Genomic DNA, 16,283 nt, shown 5'->3' with positions numbered 1-16,283 from the left:
TGGAGGAGACAAGTGGGCAAGATCAGGACGGACGAGTCGGATGACGACCCCAAAAGCACTGACCGGGTCTCTGGGGCCAAAATAATACTGACGAACAGGTGCATCTTTACTGGGTGAAAATGGGACCGGAATTGTGCCAGAACAGAGAAGCTAACCTCTCTGCTTCAGAACGCCAACACAAACACCAGAGAAGATTCTTCTCAAAGACACATTCCAAGCGCAAGCTTGGTAATGGCGAGTATCTGCCCAGGGAGTGGCTATGCTGCCAAGGCAGTGTGTTTTCCTTATTATTTGTTCATAATCAGTCTGTACTGTTGTGCTTTGTTGTTACAGAACCACATACACATAGATAAACAGTCTAAACCATTGACCTGACATCACACATATATTCTACACTGACTGTTGTGTTTATGGTCAAGTAGGCTCAAGTGATTTGGTCATCTCATATAGGGACAAGTCACTGTTGTATCCCCCTAAAGAAACTAACACATTTTGCGCTGTATAGACCAGTACAAATTTTATTATTTTTAGTGTGAGTTGGGGTGGGGCTACAAAAACCTTAAGGCGGGTCTGAGTATGGTAGACCATGCCCCCTACAGTCTGTCTACAGTATGGTATAGACCATGCCCACTACAGTCTGTCTACATTATGGTATATACCATGCCCACTACAGTCTGTCTACAGTATGGTACAGACCATGCCCACTACAGTCTGTCTACAGTATGGTATATACCATGCCCCCTACAGTCTGTCTACAGTATGGTATAGACCATGCCCACTACAGTCTGTCTACAGTATGGTATAGACCATGCCCACTACAGTCTGTCTGCAGTATGGTAGACCATGCCCACTAGTCTGTCTACAGTTTGGTATAGACAATGCCCCCTACAGTCTGTATACAGTATGGCAGACCATGCCCCCTACAGTCTGTCTACAGTGTGGTGTAGACCATGCCCCCTACAGTCTGTCTACAGTGTGGTGTAGACCATGCCCCCTACAGTCTGTCTACAGTGTGGTGTAGACCATGCCCCCTACAGTCTGTATACAGTATGGTAGACCATGCCCCAGGCAATTTGTCCACAGTATGTTAGACCATGCCCCCTACAGTCTGTCTATAGTATGTTAGACCATGCCCCAGTCTGTCTACAGTAAGTTAGACCATGCCCCCTACAGTCTGTCTGTTGTATGTTAGACCATACCCACTACAGTGTCTACAGTATGTTAGACCATGCCCCCTACAGTCGGTCTGTTGTATGTTAGACCATGCCCCCTACAGTATGTCTGTGGCATAGTATGTTGGTGAGAATGAGAGGCTGAGGTAGTCTCCCCATCCTGCAACTCCAAATATCAACAGAAGCACAAACACACAAACGAAAATGCCATTGTAGAGCCTTGTAGCGCCACAGAAAACATCAGTGCTAACAGACATTGTCTTTGCCTTCCTCCAGTGCATATTTTCAGAATGATTATTGTATGGCACATACAATATGTTAATGTTATCACGGTGACAAGAATAGGTTGCGTTATTGTGGCACAGGAAGTGACCTGGCGCAAACTCTCAGGACTGTACAGGGAAAGCAGTGACCCCAGAATGACCTGTGGTCAGTTTGTCCTCTACTCTCATTCGGAAGAAGCAGGTCTCATAGTGAGCGCCACCCCATAGCAGTCTGTATTGCTAGGTGTGGTCATTCAGCACACTAATTGTGTTGGAAATTCCCTGTGAGGAGTGTGGAGAGAGAAGGCTGATATAATCAGAGATGTTCTATGTGATGTCATTCAACCTATTGGAGAATTCTACTGACCAACTTATTCATTGACTGATAGATGAGCAACAATGTAGGTGTTACATAAAGTCTGTTCTTCATGTTTTGGAATTTTTGGAACCAATACATTTGTAGAGAATCAGAAAGCTACAGCTACAGCTACATAGATCACATTATACCAGTATGAGTATTGTAATTACTTGTCTACTGAAATAAAAAGAATTGTGCAAACAGACTAATCTCTCTCAATCTGAAGTCAAAAAAACATCTTGAGTGGTGAAATATCTAGAACCAGGAGCCCCCAGGTGGTGGAAAATAGTTACTTCCCTGAAGTTTCAAATAATCTTTCAACTATCGTTGTATTGGGCAAAAAGGAAAAAGGCTCTTCATGCTTTTTATTTTTTATTTTAAATTTGGTTCATTTTTTCCATGTTATCACTCAATATCTTCAATTGCCCCATACTCTTCCCCACACAGATGGCCTAATCTCATGCATTCGCTAAGCTCCTATGAAAGAAAATGTAATTTACAAAAAGAGAAATATTACAAATGTTAGAAAATATTACAAAGGGACAATGAGAAAATTAACATGAAGAGAACAACCCTTTTCTGTCCACACACAAGTAGATCTGTTTTTTGTTCAAATACACACATGTAATGGCTAGTGGGAAGTAGCAACTGTAGTTCGTAAGTGCAAAGATGACATTCAGTGGATGTTTGACTCACAACGGTCCCCTCATTTGAGACAGTGGCACTGATGACTACTGCAATGTTTAGAGGGCACGAGTTGGAAGAACACAGACATCGGCCATGTACAAGACGACTGACAGTAACTCAAACATCCGTAAGGGAAAATGTATTTCCGACAATCATTTAAAAAAAAAAAAGAGAGAAATGAACAAAACGATACAAAAAAAGTATTGTAAATTTCTACACAATGCTGCATTTACTCTGAGCGACAGAGCAGTTCCACAGTTGAACGCTGGGACACTGCCTCGTGAGACGTGGCACAAGCATTCCCTGCGGTGTTAAATGAGATGCCGTGGTGTTACTTAGCGAGGCACCATGGCACAGGCAAACACCTACAGGTGACTTTAAATGAGTGCGTGGGTCTCAGAAGGCGGACAGACAGCCAGGCATGTACGCCTGTACAAATGTTGACATTTATTTTATTTATTTAAATGATTGCAATAGCAGTTCAACGGATGTGTAACTCAAGCAGCACCTGTGTGTGTGTGTGTGTGTGTGTGTGTGTGTGTGTGTGTGAGTACAGCCAAACACGTGTAGTGTGGTGTCTACAGGGTGTCCAGCAGGCTGTCAATGCGGGTCACCAGATCCAGTCTCTTGCTTGCGAGGTTCTTCTCGTTCTCGATGTAGGCCTCCTTCTTCACCTTGCCGGCCACCAAGCGCTCAGCCTCCTGACAGGAACGGCACACCAGCTCCTTCACCTGGCCGTCCAGCTTCTGCACCTCCCCCACCTGACCGCACATTGGAGACAGAGAGGCTCAGCACACAGATGGGAACAAATACTAATGAGTCGGACAGCACACTTAAGTCTCAAATATTCCCCTATAGGTTTACGGATGCATTTATGAGAAACAGATATCCTAAATCTTAATATCAGCTCAATACTGCTCAACACAGTCAATTGAACACACACACCTTATCAGCCAGATCAGAGCCCTCTGCTTTGAGGCGGGCCTGCAGAGAGCTGATGTCATTGGTCAGGGTTCGGTGGTCAGCCTCCAGGGTCTTCCGGCCGCTGTTCAGGGCCCCGGCGTCTCGGGACTGCTTGTAGCGATTCACCACCTCATCCATGTGACGGTACAGCCCCAGACGCTTGTTGACCAGGGTCAGGACCTGCTCTGTGATGGACGCCACCTTCATACGCACCTCGGCCGCTGGGTCCTGACAGGGGAACGGGAGACAACCGGAGCACACAACCACCAAAAGCGTTGGATGAAAACAGACAGGAGGAACATCAGGAGAGTAAAGTTCTCCCTGTTATGAGGAGGAGGCGTTTCGGACGGTCTACCTTGGTAATAGAGAAGTCCAGGCGCACGTAGATGATGACGGTGAAGAAGAGGATGTAGAAGGCCCCCACCACCAGCAGAGGCTCCTGGAGCATCAGTATCTTATTGAAGGTATAATGCACCTGGGGACGCCACAGAAATTCACCATCAGTGACTCAGCTTAATCAGGTCCTAAAACATACCTGTTGGTGTACCAGCCACGGTGGCAGGAAGACTGAAAATCTACCGGCCAGTCAGACTTTTTACCAGGTACTGTTAACTAGGTGGATAATAAAAACTAAAATCTGAAGTAAACGTTTCTATATCCCCCTCCGGGTTGCTCCCCCGAATCGATGGCTTTGAACAATCCTGTCCTGGTAATATCACAGTAGTTCCCCCCCCTGGAGTTCCCTCCTCCACCAGGAGCTCACCACTATGTCCTGGATGTGCTGCTCAACCAGGTTGGTCTTGGAGGCCACCAACACAGGCCTGCCGAAGGTGTCCAGGTAGGTGTAGTGTAGCTGGTCCGGGACGCGGTCAATGGGGTAGGGCGTCTCCACGTGGATGTTCCTGACAGGAGAGTTGGAATCAAACCACATATCTGTCCATCTACAAAAGCCTGTACACAACAAGGCTGTCCCTGGCCAAGGCCACATTTAGTCCAACCACAGTTCACAGTCTTTTCAACCCACCGATTATTAAAAGAAAATACAATGTAAACATGCATTTGTCTATGAAAGACACACTTGAGTTTTTAATTAAATAAGATCAACTATATGCACAGAGCTTGTCAAATGCTTTAAAAGTGCACAGAATGATAAAATATATCAGTTTCTGACAATGCTTCTGGAGTTGCCATTTGTCACATGAAATTGCTGCTCAAACACCAGACATTTAAATACTCTGAAGTTCAAAACGAGCAGCAACACAGAAGCGGTCTGCAGCATCAGAAGGAAATAAAGGCATTTCTGCACTACACACCATCCGTTTGAATGCACCCCTTCCTTCCTTGCGAACATTGTAAAATTCATATTATTACGGAATTATTTGTCTAAATGTAAGGCCATGAGATTTCTATACACATATGACACTGACATTTTAAACTACAGCCAATTACTGTTCTAATAAAGGTCTGTCTGTGAGCAGGCAAGACATTATGGAAAGGCAGCTTATTAAAGCTATAGGTAGCCTATTTAATTAGGCATTACATTTGTATTCATCAATTCAGAAACCCACTCATGAGTGACCAGTCAACAAGACATCCCCATCTTAAGAGCCACTGGCCTTGAATGACAGACTGTGCCCGAACCTCAGCAATGAATAGGTCCACAGATACAGGCCTGAATCAGACCCCTATCATTTCAACTGATCAACTTAAAAAAAATTAAAAAAAATACATATGGGTCATCCAACAGGATATCAGAGTCAACCAGTGGACTAAATGGGGTCTGCTCTAGCACACAAACCGTCAAAACCGCCTTGCACAAGCTCACCTGGCACCTTCTGGCAGTATGAGTTTCACGGTGAGCGAGTCGATGACCTGGTCGTCATACACATGGTCAACCAACCTCATCTTCAGAGCGTACTGATCACCTGAGAAGCAGTCATTCAACAATGAGCATAACATTCCCATTTTCTGTGGGGTCGTTCCTGCAATAAGTGTCATTGAGAACGCTCACCCAGGGTGTAGAGATACTCGTAGCTGGGCAGATTGTAGCCAATAATGTAGTGGGTCTTCCAGCCGCCAAACAGCGGGAAGCGGGGCCTCACCTCAACCTCCACAGAGTCCTCCAGCACCTGGAGGTGGGAGGTGGAGATGTTGCCGATCTCATCCCGATAATACACATCCTGAGCTGAGGCAGGAAGGATGGTCTTTTGGGGAAAGCGACATAGTTATTACAGAGATGTTGTTATTACAGACGTCGTTTTTACACAAATCACCTATGAGAACAGGACTGGCAAGTGCACAGACGACCATGGCAATGAAGACGTCTTTAATCTGAGCACACCTTGAAGGACTTCACAGAGGATATGCCGCTGTCAGACTGGCGCTGATAGTCATAACGGGAGAAAGGCCCTTTCAGAAATGCCCCGGTGTGCCTCAAGTCAATGGTCTCTTCCACAGCGATGTTGCCCCAATGAGAGACTTCAATGGTACGCGTGATGCTGCTGATGGTGAGGAAGGGGGTGTTGTTCTCATAGTGGACTTTCATGGTGTCCTAAGAAAACAACCAAAAAGAATCCCATTACTCCAGTCCCTTCGGAAAAAACGAATCCACCCAGACTACATCTGCCACCACCCAATGCATCCGAAGTCCAGTCAGAGACGCCTTACCTCACTGAAGGGGGCCACGTCGCGGAAGGGGCCGTACTCTATGGCGTCATCGCTCTTGCTGGGGTTGCCCAACTTGGTGTAGGTCTCCACGGTCTTAGAGGCGAGGCGGACGCGGGTTGTCTGGCTGCGGGTGGGGTAGGGAGAGAACAAATAGTGGTTCCCCTGGAACACCACCAGCTGACGCTCCGCCTGGGTGATGTGGGTGGGGAAGGGCCTCAAGACATGGCTGAACACGGTCTCCACCTTCACCCGCAGCTTAGCGCCCGCGCCCAGGCTGGATGGCAACTGCACCTTGTAGAACTCCCCACTGTAAGACGGTGGAAAGTACAGGGGTCAGGCCAGTGGACACCAACCAATAAACACATTTAAGGTGGATATCAAGGAGGGAGAGACACCTAATAACGAATTGATGAACGACTAGTAAAATTGTTGTTTAACATGGTGAAAGTGAGCAAATATACAAACTTAACACTGTAATCCTAGTAGAAGACAATGGTTACGGTTTATACAGCCCTCTCACCTTTGACCTTGGATTGCTGTCTGCTTGAGCTCAAGCATACCATCCTCCTCTTCATCACCCTTTACCTGGCGATGGCAAGAAATGTGTTTACATATTCATGACGCTGCACTTCAGCTTTTATTACTTCAACTGTACATTTGTTCATTACAGGCAGGATTGATTGTGCAGAATGCGAGTGTTCATTCTATGCATCAATGGACGATGTGCAATCACTGCTATCACACACAAAAAAACAAATATACAATTACACCATGGTCAGATAATGGAGTGCTGTTAGTGACGTTGTGACATAGAGACCCTAGGTAATTCAAAATAATGCACACAAAATTCGTTGTCAAACACGGAAGTAGTTCCCCTCAGCGCATACGTGTCATTCGGCCACAGAGATAGAGCGAGTTGTGCTGCGGAAATACACTCGCAAGCCCATTCAAACGGTTCAACGCTAGGATCACATAATGCACTTACAAAAAAACGTTCTTTGTTAAAGCCCTTCTAGTTAACTTGATATGCTATTTAACAATATCAGACATTTGTTAAGTAGCATGTAGCTACAGTACACTGACTGGATGATGCAGTAGTAAAAACATAATTTGCATGCTAGCTGAGTTGATACCATAGCTAGCATTCAAGCTAATGTTAAATTGTTTGGTTTACATCCAGTACATTCCGATATCACTTACTGATGCTCCGATGTACGCGAGGTGGGGGGCCAGGTCAGACTCTACTGCTAATATAAAGCTATGCACGGCAGAATCTCCCTGGTTTGACAGAAGTATCTCTGCTGTAATCTTAGCAAGATGCGTGCTCAGGTCCACGGTTCGTTTAACCTCCTCGTTCACCAGCCCGTCGTCAGCAGCAACTTGATAACACAGTCCAGTGATAAGGAGCAGAAAAGTCGGGAGTTTGACGGAGAGTTTATTTCCCGCCATCATAACGAATTAAACAGCAGATAGTTTGGGTAATTGTTGGGCTGAAACAAAAGCAGCAAAGAAAGGCCGCGCACAGCTCTCTAGAATCGATTCGAAGCCGCAGCCGAAAGGATGACGCGTCATTCATTCCTTACGTACTAACGTAATGGCGTAAACTAGTACCAAGGTGCTGTTCCCAATACAATACAGCAGAGGGAGCCATTACGGTAATGTTTCTGCTAAAGATAAAGTACGAGTCAGGTGGCCTACCGGATGTAAAATTCTGAAGCATTTGAAGTTTCTTTTCTTTACTAACAAAACAAGTTCATAATAACATGGACCATATTAAAGTTCATTTTTGTAGTTTATCATTACAAATAGCACATCACAAGTATATAATAGCATTGTTTAAAAACATAATAAATTAGTACAGTGCCAGTGGATATAGTTAAAATACATACAGAAAAATAAAATAATGAATTATATAATAACAATAACAGGTATGTACAGCCCACTGATATGTGTCTTTTTTTTTTTTTTTTTTACATATTTGGATATATCGGTGTGTAATCTTCACTTCCCCACTTGAGTGGTATCTTGATTCTTTTTTATTTTTTGAGAGCAGAGGCTTCTCCTTTCCTTACCTCACATGTAGGCCAAATTTGTGCAGTCTCTTTCTTACTGTTGACTAACGTGGTTCGACATTAATTGTGGCAAGGGAGGCCTGTAGATCCCTTAATGTTACCCTGGGGTTCTTAGATACATCTTAAAGCATCTTTGTGTCAGCTCTTCAGCTGAATTGGGTGGGACGCCCTGTCCCATGTACACTTTTGTAGGTCTGGAATTTTCTCGATTTGTAGACAATCTGTTAGACAGTGAAGTGATGTACTTCAAATAGTTTGGAAATGGCTTTGCAAACCCTCTTAATTGATTCCCAATAAACAGTTACTTCACTGTTGTGTCTATAGAAAATCTTCCTGTACTGCTGCTTAGAAACAAAGCCATTTCTATAGAGATATGTTGTGGCGGGTAAATATTTGCACTGGTGCAAGAAGCTGGGCAGTTGTTATTTCCATTCCCCATTAGAGAAGTTTTCAGGAACACTTGCAAAACATACTTGACAGATGCCAGAAATCTTAATGTAAAACCTAGATTTGTGTCAACATCTTAGGTAAAATAAATATGTGATTACTACAACCACATGAAAGAACTGGCTGGAACTCCTGGGGATAAAGCAGAGCACAATATTGTGCCATAAAATTCCAGACATTTTGGCAGATGATGAATTTACATGTACATTTCATCCAGAGCAGCTTACATTATTGATGATGATGATGGAGGGGGGGGGGGGCAGATTGGAAATGTTGGCCGCCAGGATTAATACCCTACTCTTACGATAAGTGATCTTTAGTGACCACAAAGTCAGGACGTCCATCCAAAGTCCCAAAGACAGCACCCTAAGTATAACAATGTCCCCTTCACTGGTGCATCCGGGTTTGATCTGGATAGCTTTTAATGCCTCTACTGGCCCTCCAATAACACTTGCAGAAGCATCTGTTCTCCAAATCCAGGGACCGAACAATCATACTTTACCAAGGTAGTCTTGGAGGCATCAGAATTGTGACAGATGCTCTCAGCAGTGGGATGGATGCTGCTGGATGTTTGCTGTTCTGCTTGCCTGGGAGCAGAAAAGCAAGCAAGCAACCTTCCCTTCTCTTTAGAAGGCAGACAATGCATAAGAAATCTTGATACAAAGAGCTGCTAATTTTCAACAATTGCCTAACACAGAGCTAAAATGGTGTTAGAACCAGATCCAGATCTCTTGGGAGATGCCTTCATCACACTGTAGCCAGCGTTATATGAAAATGTTAACAACTTGCTGACTGCCAAGGCAGCTCTTGACTCTTAAGCCAAAGGAGTAGGTTTGTGTTGTATATTTGGGGGGGGGGGGGGTCAATGGTTACCAAGACTTACAAATCTTTCCAGAGGGATATAACCTCCTAGCCGCCCCGCCTGAGTAACGTCCAGGATTAGCTCGTGAGTGTCATGTTGTTCTCTCTTTACATATACATACGTCACAGGTGCCCCCCCCCCTAAAAAAAAATCTACGACCCTGCTTTGTGAAAATGTTAGTGATGAAAGGATACCAGCACCATCAGTGGCAGGGTTTTGGGCGTGTCTTCTCAACACATGTGATGACGTCAAAGTTCGCGACACAGAGGTTGTTTGGGAGGAAGTGACAAGATATAGAAAAAGAAAGGCGAATATTTGGCCCAATTGAAGTAAACAACCAGTGATTGCTGTTGCTTAACATTTGCCTTTCTTTTTAAGCACCTGTGGCTAGCTATAGGTACTGAAAGAAGATTTCGTGAAATTAAAGAGACGTGCGTTCTGACTTCAACTACCCCAAAAAACGAGCCAGTCTTCGGTCTCTGCGGCGTAACGACGTTAGCAAGCGGCTAGCTATCCAGCTTGGTTGTCGGTGGAGGGGGCAGGCAACATTTTATCTGTTTTTCACCAAGCAAGACGTGAGGCCCCTGTTGACATTCTTAAATATACCATCTCCTGTTTTGGCTTGATCAAGGTAAGATGTGTAGCCAGCATTATTTTAGGCACTAATGTTGTATTAGGTGTTTTATGTTGACCAGCCACTCAGCCAGTAGCTAGCAAACGTAACTAGCAATAGTCGTTTTTCCCCGCAGTGGGCGTTGGGCAACAAGCAGACCTGCTGTACACACCAGTATTATAGTAGAGCAGACTCTACTATGTTTTGATTGTTAATTAGTCAGTAAGCTACATGTCTTGAACCATAACTACTAACTAAAGGTAAACTTAGTACTGTGCTAAAATCATGACGTTGACGTATCTAGCAAGCTAATTGCTAACGTACTTGAAGTGCGTTACCGTAACCTACAAAAGCTAATGCAATGGTACAAGTCAGATTCTTAGCTAACTTGTTTAGGTTAAAGTTAACACGCTAGCTAATAAGATTGACAGTCTAGGTAACTACAGTAATTATAACTTAATGCTAGCTAGTCAGTCGAACTAATCTGTTTGGTTAAATGCCAGCGTTCAAAACAACTAGGAACTCCGGAATATCCTACCTATCACTGATGTCGGATAATTACTGCACTACATAGGATGATCCCCAAGTTTTCTATTTGGAATTCCAAATAAGAGAATGGTAAAAAAAAATCCAAATCAGCTTTTGTTTTATCCTTCACTTCTTATGTCTAACGAAAACACTGAATTCGCAGGCCAACGTGCATTTCTAAGTTTTTCGTTCGTTTTAAATGTCCCATTAGAGCTAACGATGGCCCTGAAAACGACTTGTCATTGGTGTTGCTTTCTAACAGAGAGAACCATGTGACCCGCCTCTCACGAATGTCGTGGGTTCGGATTGGAGTCTACCTAATAACTACATTTTCTAACTCACCTTTTAATGTTAGAAATCCAAGAGTTGCGTGGTTTTGTTTCAGACTGAGGTTCTGCCCATTTTTGCCATGCTTTTGGCACGATAATGCATCATGTTTCATTAATCACTAACCTAGGTCTAAATCCCATTTCAGTGTTCCTGGCTGCACGTCCTGTGATGAAATTTACCAGCATTGAGGAACTAGTTTAATTTCACCTAGCTATATACATGGCATGAACATTTCAAACCTTTTTCATCCTAAAAAATAGGGAATAGGTTAAGGCTTATTGCATTTATTTATAGTACAGATCTAGGACCAGTGATGTTACTCTGGATTAAAAAATCCAGAGTAGATATTTAAGCATTTAGAGGAAACATGGCCACACACAAAACAGGGGTATTTTACAATCATTCAGTTACAAAACTTAAAACATTTGCTGTTTATGTAAATGTGTTTGGTCATATTTTCTGTGGAAATTGTGGAAAGTACTCCTTTAGCTTTTTTGTCTGTCCGTTCAACTGAAATCAGTGGGTTTTACTTGACTAATGTTTTGCTGTGCTGTTTTATATTGTTTGTATATTTTGTGAAAACGTTGTACTTAATAAAGTTCAGCGTAATGTAAACTGATTGGTCCTTCTATCAGTCCGGTGGAGGCTCCTTTGCCTTCTGTTACCCTTTATGGAAATCAGAACAGAGGTAGTGGATGTTGACACTCATGAAGGTGCAACCTATGGCTACTATTCTGTATGATGTAGTATTAGACACGGAGGAAACTGCTTGTGCAAGAGAACTCCAAAAATGTGAATGCATTTGAGAGCTCGCCTTGTTGTGTACTTTAGTCAATGGGATCATGAAGCCTATTTGCTAATGTTTCTGGACCCTCATTGGCTCATTTCCTTCTGCTAGCCTTTATTTATGCCATTATAATGATTATCAATCATTTTTATATATGTTTGTGAAACAATATGTATATATTTTTTGTCAGTGTGATTTTTATTTGACAGTTGCATTACGCATTTGTGACTCGCTACTTACAAGTTTACATCATTTTGATAGAAATCTATCTCCATATTTACTAGTGACAGAGGTGCAAACAAATATGCTTTCTTTCATGTATTTCACATGTTTTGGTTTGGAGATACTGCTCACTCAGTTTTAGAACCAAATGTATGTTTATTAAATCCATGAAAAAAGTACTTTTGACACATTAACCCTTTTTTAAGTAATGTCCGGTCATTAATTTAAAAGCTTTCAAACGTTTCATGCTGATGTCTTTTGCTGTAGAGAAAAAAGGGGGAAACTTGCAACACAGTCATGCTTGATGTTGTAAGTAACACTATTTTTAAACCATCATAACGTTTGATAGGATCCTGTTACAGTGTACTTCAGCAACAACAAGGCCCTTTCTCATTGCATGTTTGGCATCATGTTACTGAAGTGAATTCCCAATGTGTTTGTTGACGATGACCATGGCATTACATCCCCGCCATCCTTCATACAGTGCCACATCTCTGGTTCAGCCATAGGGTCAGCCTTCATTCCCATCCCAAACCTGGGTCCTGCGCTAGTGAAATTAGACTAACACATGGTTGGCCGAGTTTAAAGACTAAGGCTGCCATTTATTTGGCTCGGTCCCTGGTAGGGGACAAAATGTGATTCCATTCCTAGAACCAGTTCTCCTGGGATAGTTTCAACACACGCTGCCAGATTACCAATCGCAACTTGTAATGGGTGGAGCGGTTCCACATCTGACAAGCTGGCGGTTTCATGAGCAACACCTATTGTAGCCACTATTTCATGCGTCTGTTTGCGTCTTGGTGAATGTCTGCATGTGCTGGCGTGTCTCCTGATTCCCATGACAGGATCGGTAGCTGTCGACCACATGTCTAGTGAGAGAGCAGCTAGTTGAAGTGGTCCTTTGCACAAAGGAAGCGTTGTGGTGTTTTCAGGAGTAAGCCTTGGTGGTGGTAAGTAGGTTAGTTGGTAGAAGCTTACTGGAATACTGCCTGTATCAGGCTGTTGGGACTAAACACTGGTTTTATCTCTGGATGTTTCACGGCAAACAGACAACATGCTCACACTGTGTTACAGGCTGCTGTTGTAATGTGTTTGCCAAGACAGCCCAAGAATGACCATGTGAAGGTAATTCTTAGTCACAGTCCACCGCTGTAACTGAGTGCCCCTTGTCTTTCCTCAGCTGTGGCACGATGACGTCTAGGAAGAAAGTGTTACTCAAAGTCATCATCCTGGGAGACTCTGGGTGAGTGTCGTGTCTACCTACCACGCCAGAGGACACTTTGTTCATACAAAAGGTCAGGAAATATGTTTACAAATCAAACAGTCACTGACATGAACATGTCTTGTCAGAGTTGGGAAGACCTCGCTGATGAACCAGTATGTGAATAAGAAGTTCAGTAACCAGTACAAAGCCACAATAGGAGCTGATTTCCTGACGAAAGAAGTGATGGTAGACGACAGGCTTGTCACCATGCAGGTACTGATGAATGGGGATCCAGTCCATTTCTCCTATTTCAAACTCTGAGGGCTGTGAAGTACCGGCTGATGGATATACTCATGAACATTAACCCCTCTCCCCTGTGCTGTGTTCCAGATCTGGGACACAGCGGGCCAGGAGAGGTTCCAGTCTCTGGGCGTGGCCTTCTACCGTGGGGCTGACTGCTGTGTGCTGGTGTTTGACGTGACCGCCCCCAACACCTTCAAGACCCTAGACAGCTGGAGGGATGAGTTCCTTATCCAGGCCAGCCCCCGAGACCCCGAGAACTTCCCCTTCGTCGTGCTAGGCAACAAGATCGACCTGGAGAACAGACAGGTGTGTTAATGTGTAGCGTTAGCAGCGTCGGCTAAACAACTCAAATGTAAATTAGTCGAGACCCGAGTACCTCAGGTGATTCCCAGAATGACAGCTGCCCTGTGTTTGTATGCCAGGTGACGACCAAACGGGCGCAGGCCTGGTGTCAGAGCAAAAACAACATACCCTACTTCGAGACCAGCGCCAAAGAGGCCATCAACGTTGAGCAGGCTTTCCAGACTATCGCACGCAACGCTCTTAAACAGGTGGGGAGGGGGGGTCCTTGGAGAGCTTAGCGGAGCTGAGTCTGATGCCACGTGTGGGTTTTTCATTTACAGTATTGATGTCTTGATGTCCATGCATGTTGGAAGTAAAAACAAGAAAAGGGTAGCATCTGGTGTTTTTCTTCCATTAGGAGACAGAGGTGGAGTTGTACAACGAGTTCCCAGAACCAATCAAGCTGGACAGGAATGAACGGGCCAAGCCGTCGGCAGAAGCTTGCAGCTGCTGAGGACCTAGGAGGCCTCCAGGGGCCCGACGGTCGGCCCTGCTACCCTGTCTTGCCTTGTCTACCCCTGATCCCCACTCCACTGTGTGCTCCCCTCTGCCCAATATTATAACTGGCCTTCTTAGATGCCAGCAGAATCCCGCTCCTAGTAAAGTATACTTTACACACACACACACACACACAAATGTTACACTCACACCCATTGTCTGCCACATCACACATTTACTGTCCAGATGAGTCTCCGAGCCCAAAGAACCCCCAGACGGTTATTAGAGAATTTAATAACATGACATATCCCCCATGGCTCAAAGACCTTTTTAGGATAACCACAGTTTCCATAGCGTGACCCAACTACACATAATGTACACCCAAATCTACAGGAAAAAAACCTACATGACATTTCAAGGGGTGACGTACATAGTTCACTCCCAAAGTTCCAGTTATGAAGAATCAGAATGAATCATTTATATAAGTGTGTGAAAGAGTGTGTTGGTAATGTTCTACCCAAAGAGATGTGTTCATTGGCTTGGATGTGAACTATTAGGTCCAACATAGAAATGGGTTGTTCAATACATTTCTTTGCACTTTGTTTTCATGTAGATGTTTTCAAACTGTTTTAAAGCCCTATTCGCACAAGATTGTGTTCCCTGGGGGAGGTCAGGTTATGTAATTAGGTGCACAAGCTTAAAACTACATGTATCTTGTCCAAATCTGCCTTGTTGGCAGTTTTTACTTAGGGTTTAGAAACAAGAGAAATGTAATGTATCAAGATGGCCAACTCCACGGGGGTAGGGACAACTAGCTGACCAGATTAACTCCCCACCCATCCCTAAAATATGGGTTTGTCCAGTATTGGTATTTTCATGCTAAGAAATATTTAAACATTGTACAAGTGTTTAGCTCTCATGCGCTGGCTGGAGGTATTTAGCATGTCTTGTGAGGATTGCTAAAATAATGATTATGATCACACTTCCTCAATTTGAATGTGATGGTAACAGATAATATACATTTTGTAGCTAATTCAGTGTATCCTGTTATTATCAAGGCATGTTGATGTATTCACACAAGGTATAAAAACCTCCCGTCTTCTGATATCACTGCAGATTTATTGGAGTGAAAAAGATGGGATAATTTGTTCTATCCAAATTGTCCACCAGAATACAGACATTCTTCACCAATGTTCTCTAGTAATACTGGATCTGTGTGAATAGGGTTAAAGACACCTCATTTTGGAGCCAAAATAAATTAAATGAAGGGTAAAGAGGCAGTGTGAATTTTGAGTTTGCTGCCAAGCTCGATCATCTCCCTCAACATTGTGTTTCTGAATGAGGATAGGCAGGCAGCAGATTTGTCGTTTTGAGACTTGACACAAGGGAGTAGAATCAGGGAGAATGTCCTAGCTGACTGCTTTGGAGGGGACAAAGATTTGTCTGGGGTATGACTCATTACTAGTAGTTATTACTATTAGCTAGTACCTCGGTATTGTCTTCTTTTTACACTTAACTGTTGCAAGACTGTATATTTGCAAACCTTTAACCTGTTCATGTATCTGGTTCTAGTATATGGCCTTTGTCAGGATCTTCTCCACATTTGGATTTTGGACACATCTTTGGACATGTGTAGATGAGGTGAAGACACGTTATCTGATCGTGCTAAAAGACAAGATCTGAACAAAGGAAACATGTTAAAAGCAGATAAAGACGGCTCCTGTCTCTGCCGATAGCTCAGGTTGGCAAATTGTTTAAGTGCTTGATATTTCTTTTTTAACCTATCAGATATTTTACTGTCTGTTCATATATTGTGTTTAGAGTTTCAATTACAATGTCCAAATCATATAGAGGACAAGATAGAAAACAAACCTTACAAAAAATATGGGAAGCATTAATCATTGTATTAATAATGAAATGATAAATGCACTTCATCCACATTGTTTGAAAATGGTCTTTGGGTTTCAAGTAATAACAATAATAAACGGTAAAGAATCTGTCTGTGTTACTGTAAGTAGAAAAGAG

The 16,283-nt window shown here is 43.5% G+C and overlaps 2 protein-coding genes across 3 annotated transcripts; one reads left to right on the top strand and one right to left on the bottom strand.

The window, feature by feature from the left end:
• Positions 1-2,152: 2,152 nt before the first annotated feature.
• On the bottom strand, positions 2,153-7,680 carry rpn1 (ribophorin I). The gene is made up of 10 exons (XM_010881820.4): positions 7,311-7,680; positions 6,631-6,695; positions 6,111-6,417; positions 5,785-5,994; positions 5,455-5,647; positions 5,269-5,368; positions 4,207-4,345; positions 3,799-3,918; positions 3,426-3,671; positions 2,153-3,241 (listed from the first exon to the last, which is right to left on the bottom strand). Exons 1-10 carry the CDS (start codon positions 7,560-7,562, stop codon positions 3,059-3,061), a joined length of 1,815 nt encoding a protein of 604 aa, XP_010880122.1. The 5' UTR covers positions 7,563-7,680; the 3' UTR covers positions 2,153-3,058.
• Positions 7,681-9,732: 2,052 nt separating this feature from the next.
• On the top strand, positions 9,733-16,255 carry rab7a (RAB7a, member RAS oncogene family). Of its 2 annotated transcripts, none has more exons than XM_010881821.3 (6): positions 9,733-10,122; positions 13,152-13,214; positions 13,322-13,448; positions 13,566-13,784; positions 13,901-14,029; positions 14,179-16,255. In XM_010881821.3, exons 2-6 carry the CDS (start codon positions 13,162-13,164, stop codon positions 14,272-14,274), a joined length of 624 nt encoding a protein of 207 aa, XP_010880123.1. In that variant the 5' UTR covers positions 9,733-10,122; positions 13,152-13,161; the 3' UTR covers positions 14,275-16,255. The 2 variants fall into 2 exon arrangements, with proteins under 2 accessions (XP_010880123.1, XP_010880124.1); XM_010881822.3 differs by lacking the exon at positions 9,733-10,122 and adding an exon at positions 12,813-12,921.
• The last annotated feature ends 28 nt before the right edge of the window (positions 16,256-16,283 follow it).

The sequence above is a fragment of the Esox lucius genome, chromosome 17 (genome assembly GCF_011004845.1).
Source record: "Esox lucius isolate fEsoLuc1 chromosome 17, fEsoLuc1.pri, whole genome shotgun sequence".
Taxonomy (NCBI): domain Eukaryota; kingdom Metazoa; phylum Chordata; class Actinopteri; order Esociformes; family Esocidae; genus Esox; species Esox lucius.
This window is presented reverse-complemented; position numbering and strand designations above follow the sequence as displayed.

What these genes read in the sequence shown, in the direction of transcription:
- rpn1 (XM_010881820.4), bottom strand. Translation starts at nt 7,562, where the DNA reads ATGATGGCGGGAAATAAACTCTCCGTCAAACTCCCGACTTTTCTGCTC. An exon ending in ACAGCAATCCAAGGTCAAAG is followed by an intron (nt 6,418 to 6,630) that starts GTGAGAGGGCTG and finishes ACCGTCTTACAG; the next exon opens with TGGGGAGTTCTACAAGGTGC. An exon ending in TGGACTTCTCTATTACCAAG is followed by an intron (nt 3,672 to 3,798) that starts GTAGACCGTCCG and finishes TTCCCCTGTCAG; the next exon opens with GACCCAGCGGCCGAGGTGCG.
- rab7a (XM_010881821.3), top strand. Translation starts at nt 13,162, where the DNA reads ATGACGTCTAGGAAGAAAGTGTTACTCAAAGTCATCATCCTGGGAGAC. An exon ending in ACAGGCTTGTCACCATGCAG is followed by an intron (nt 13,449 to 13,565) that starts GTACTGATGAAT and finishes GCTGTGTTCCAG; the next exon opens with ATCTGGGACACAGCGGGCCA. An exon ending in CACGCAACGCTCTTAAACAG is followed by an intron (nt 14,030 to 14,178) that starts GTGGGGAGGGGG and finishes TTCTTCCATTAG; the next exon opens with GAGACAGAGGTGGAGTTGTA.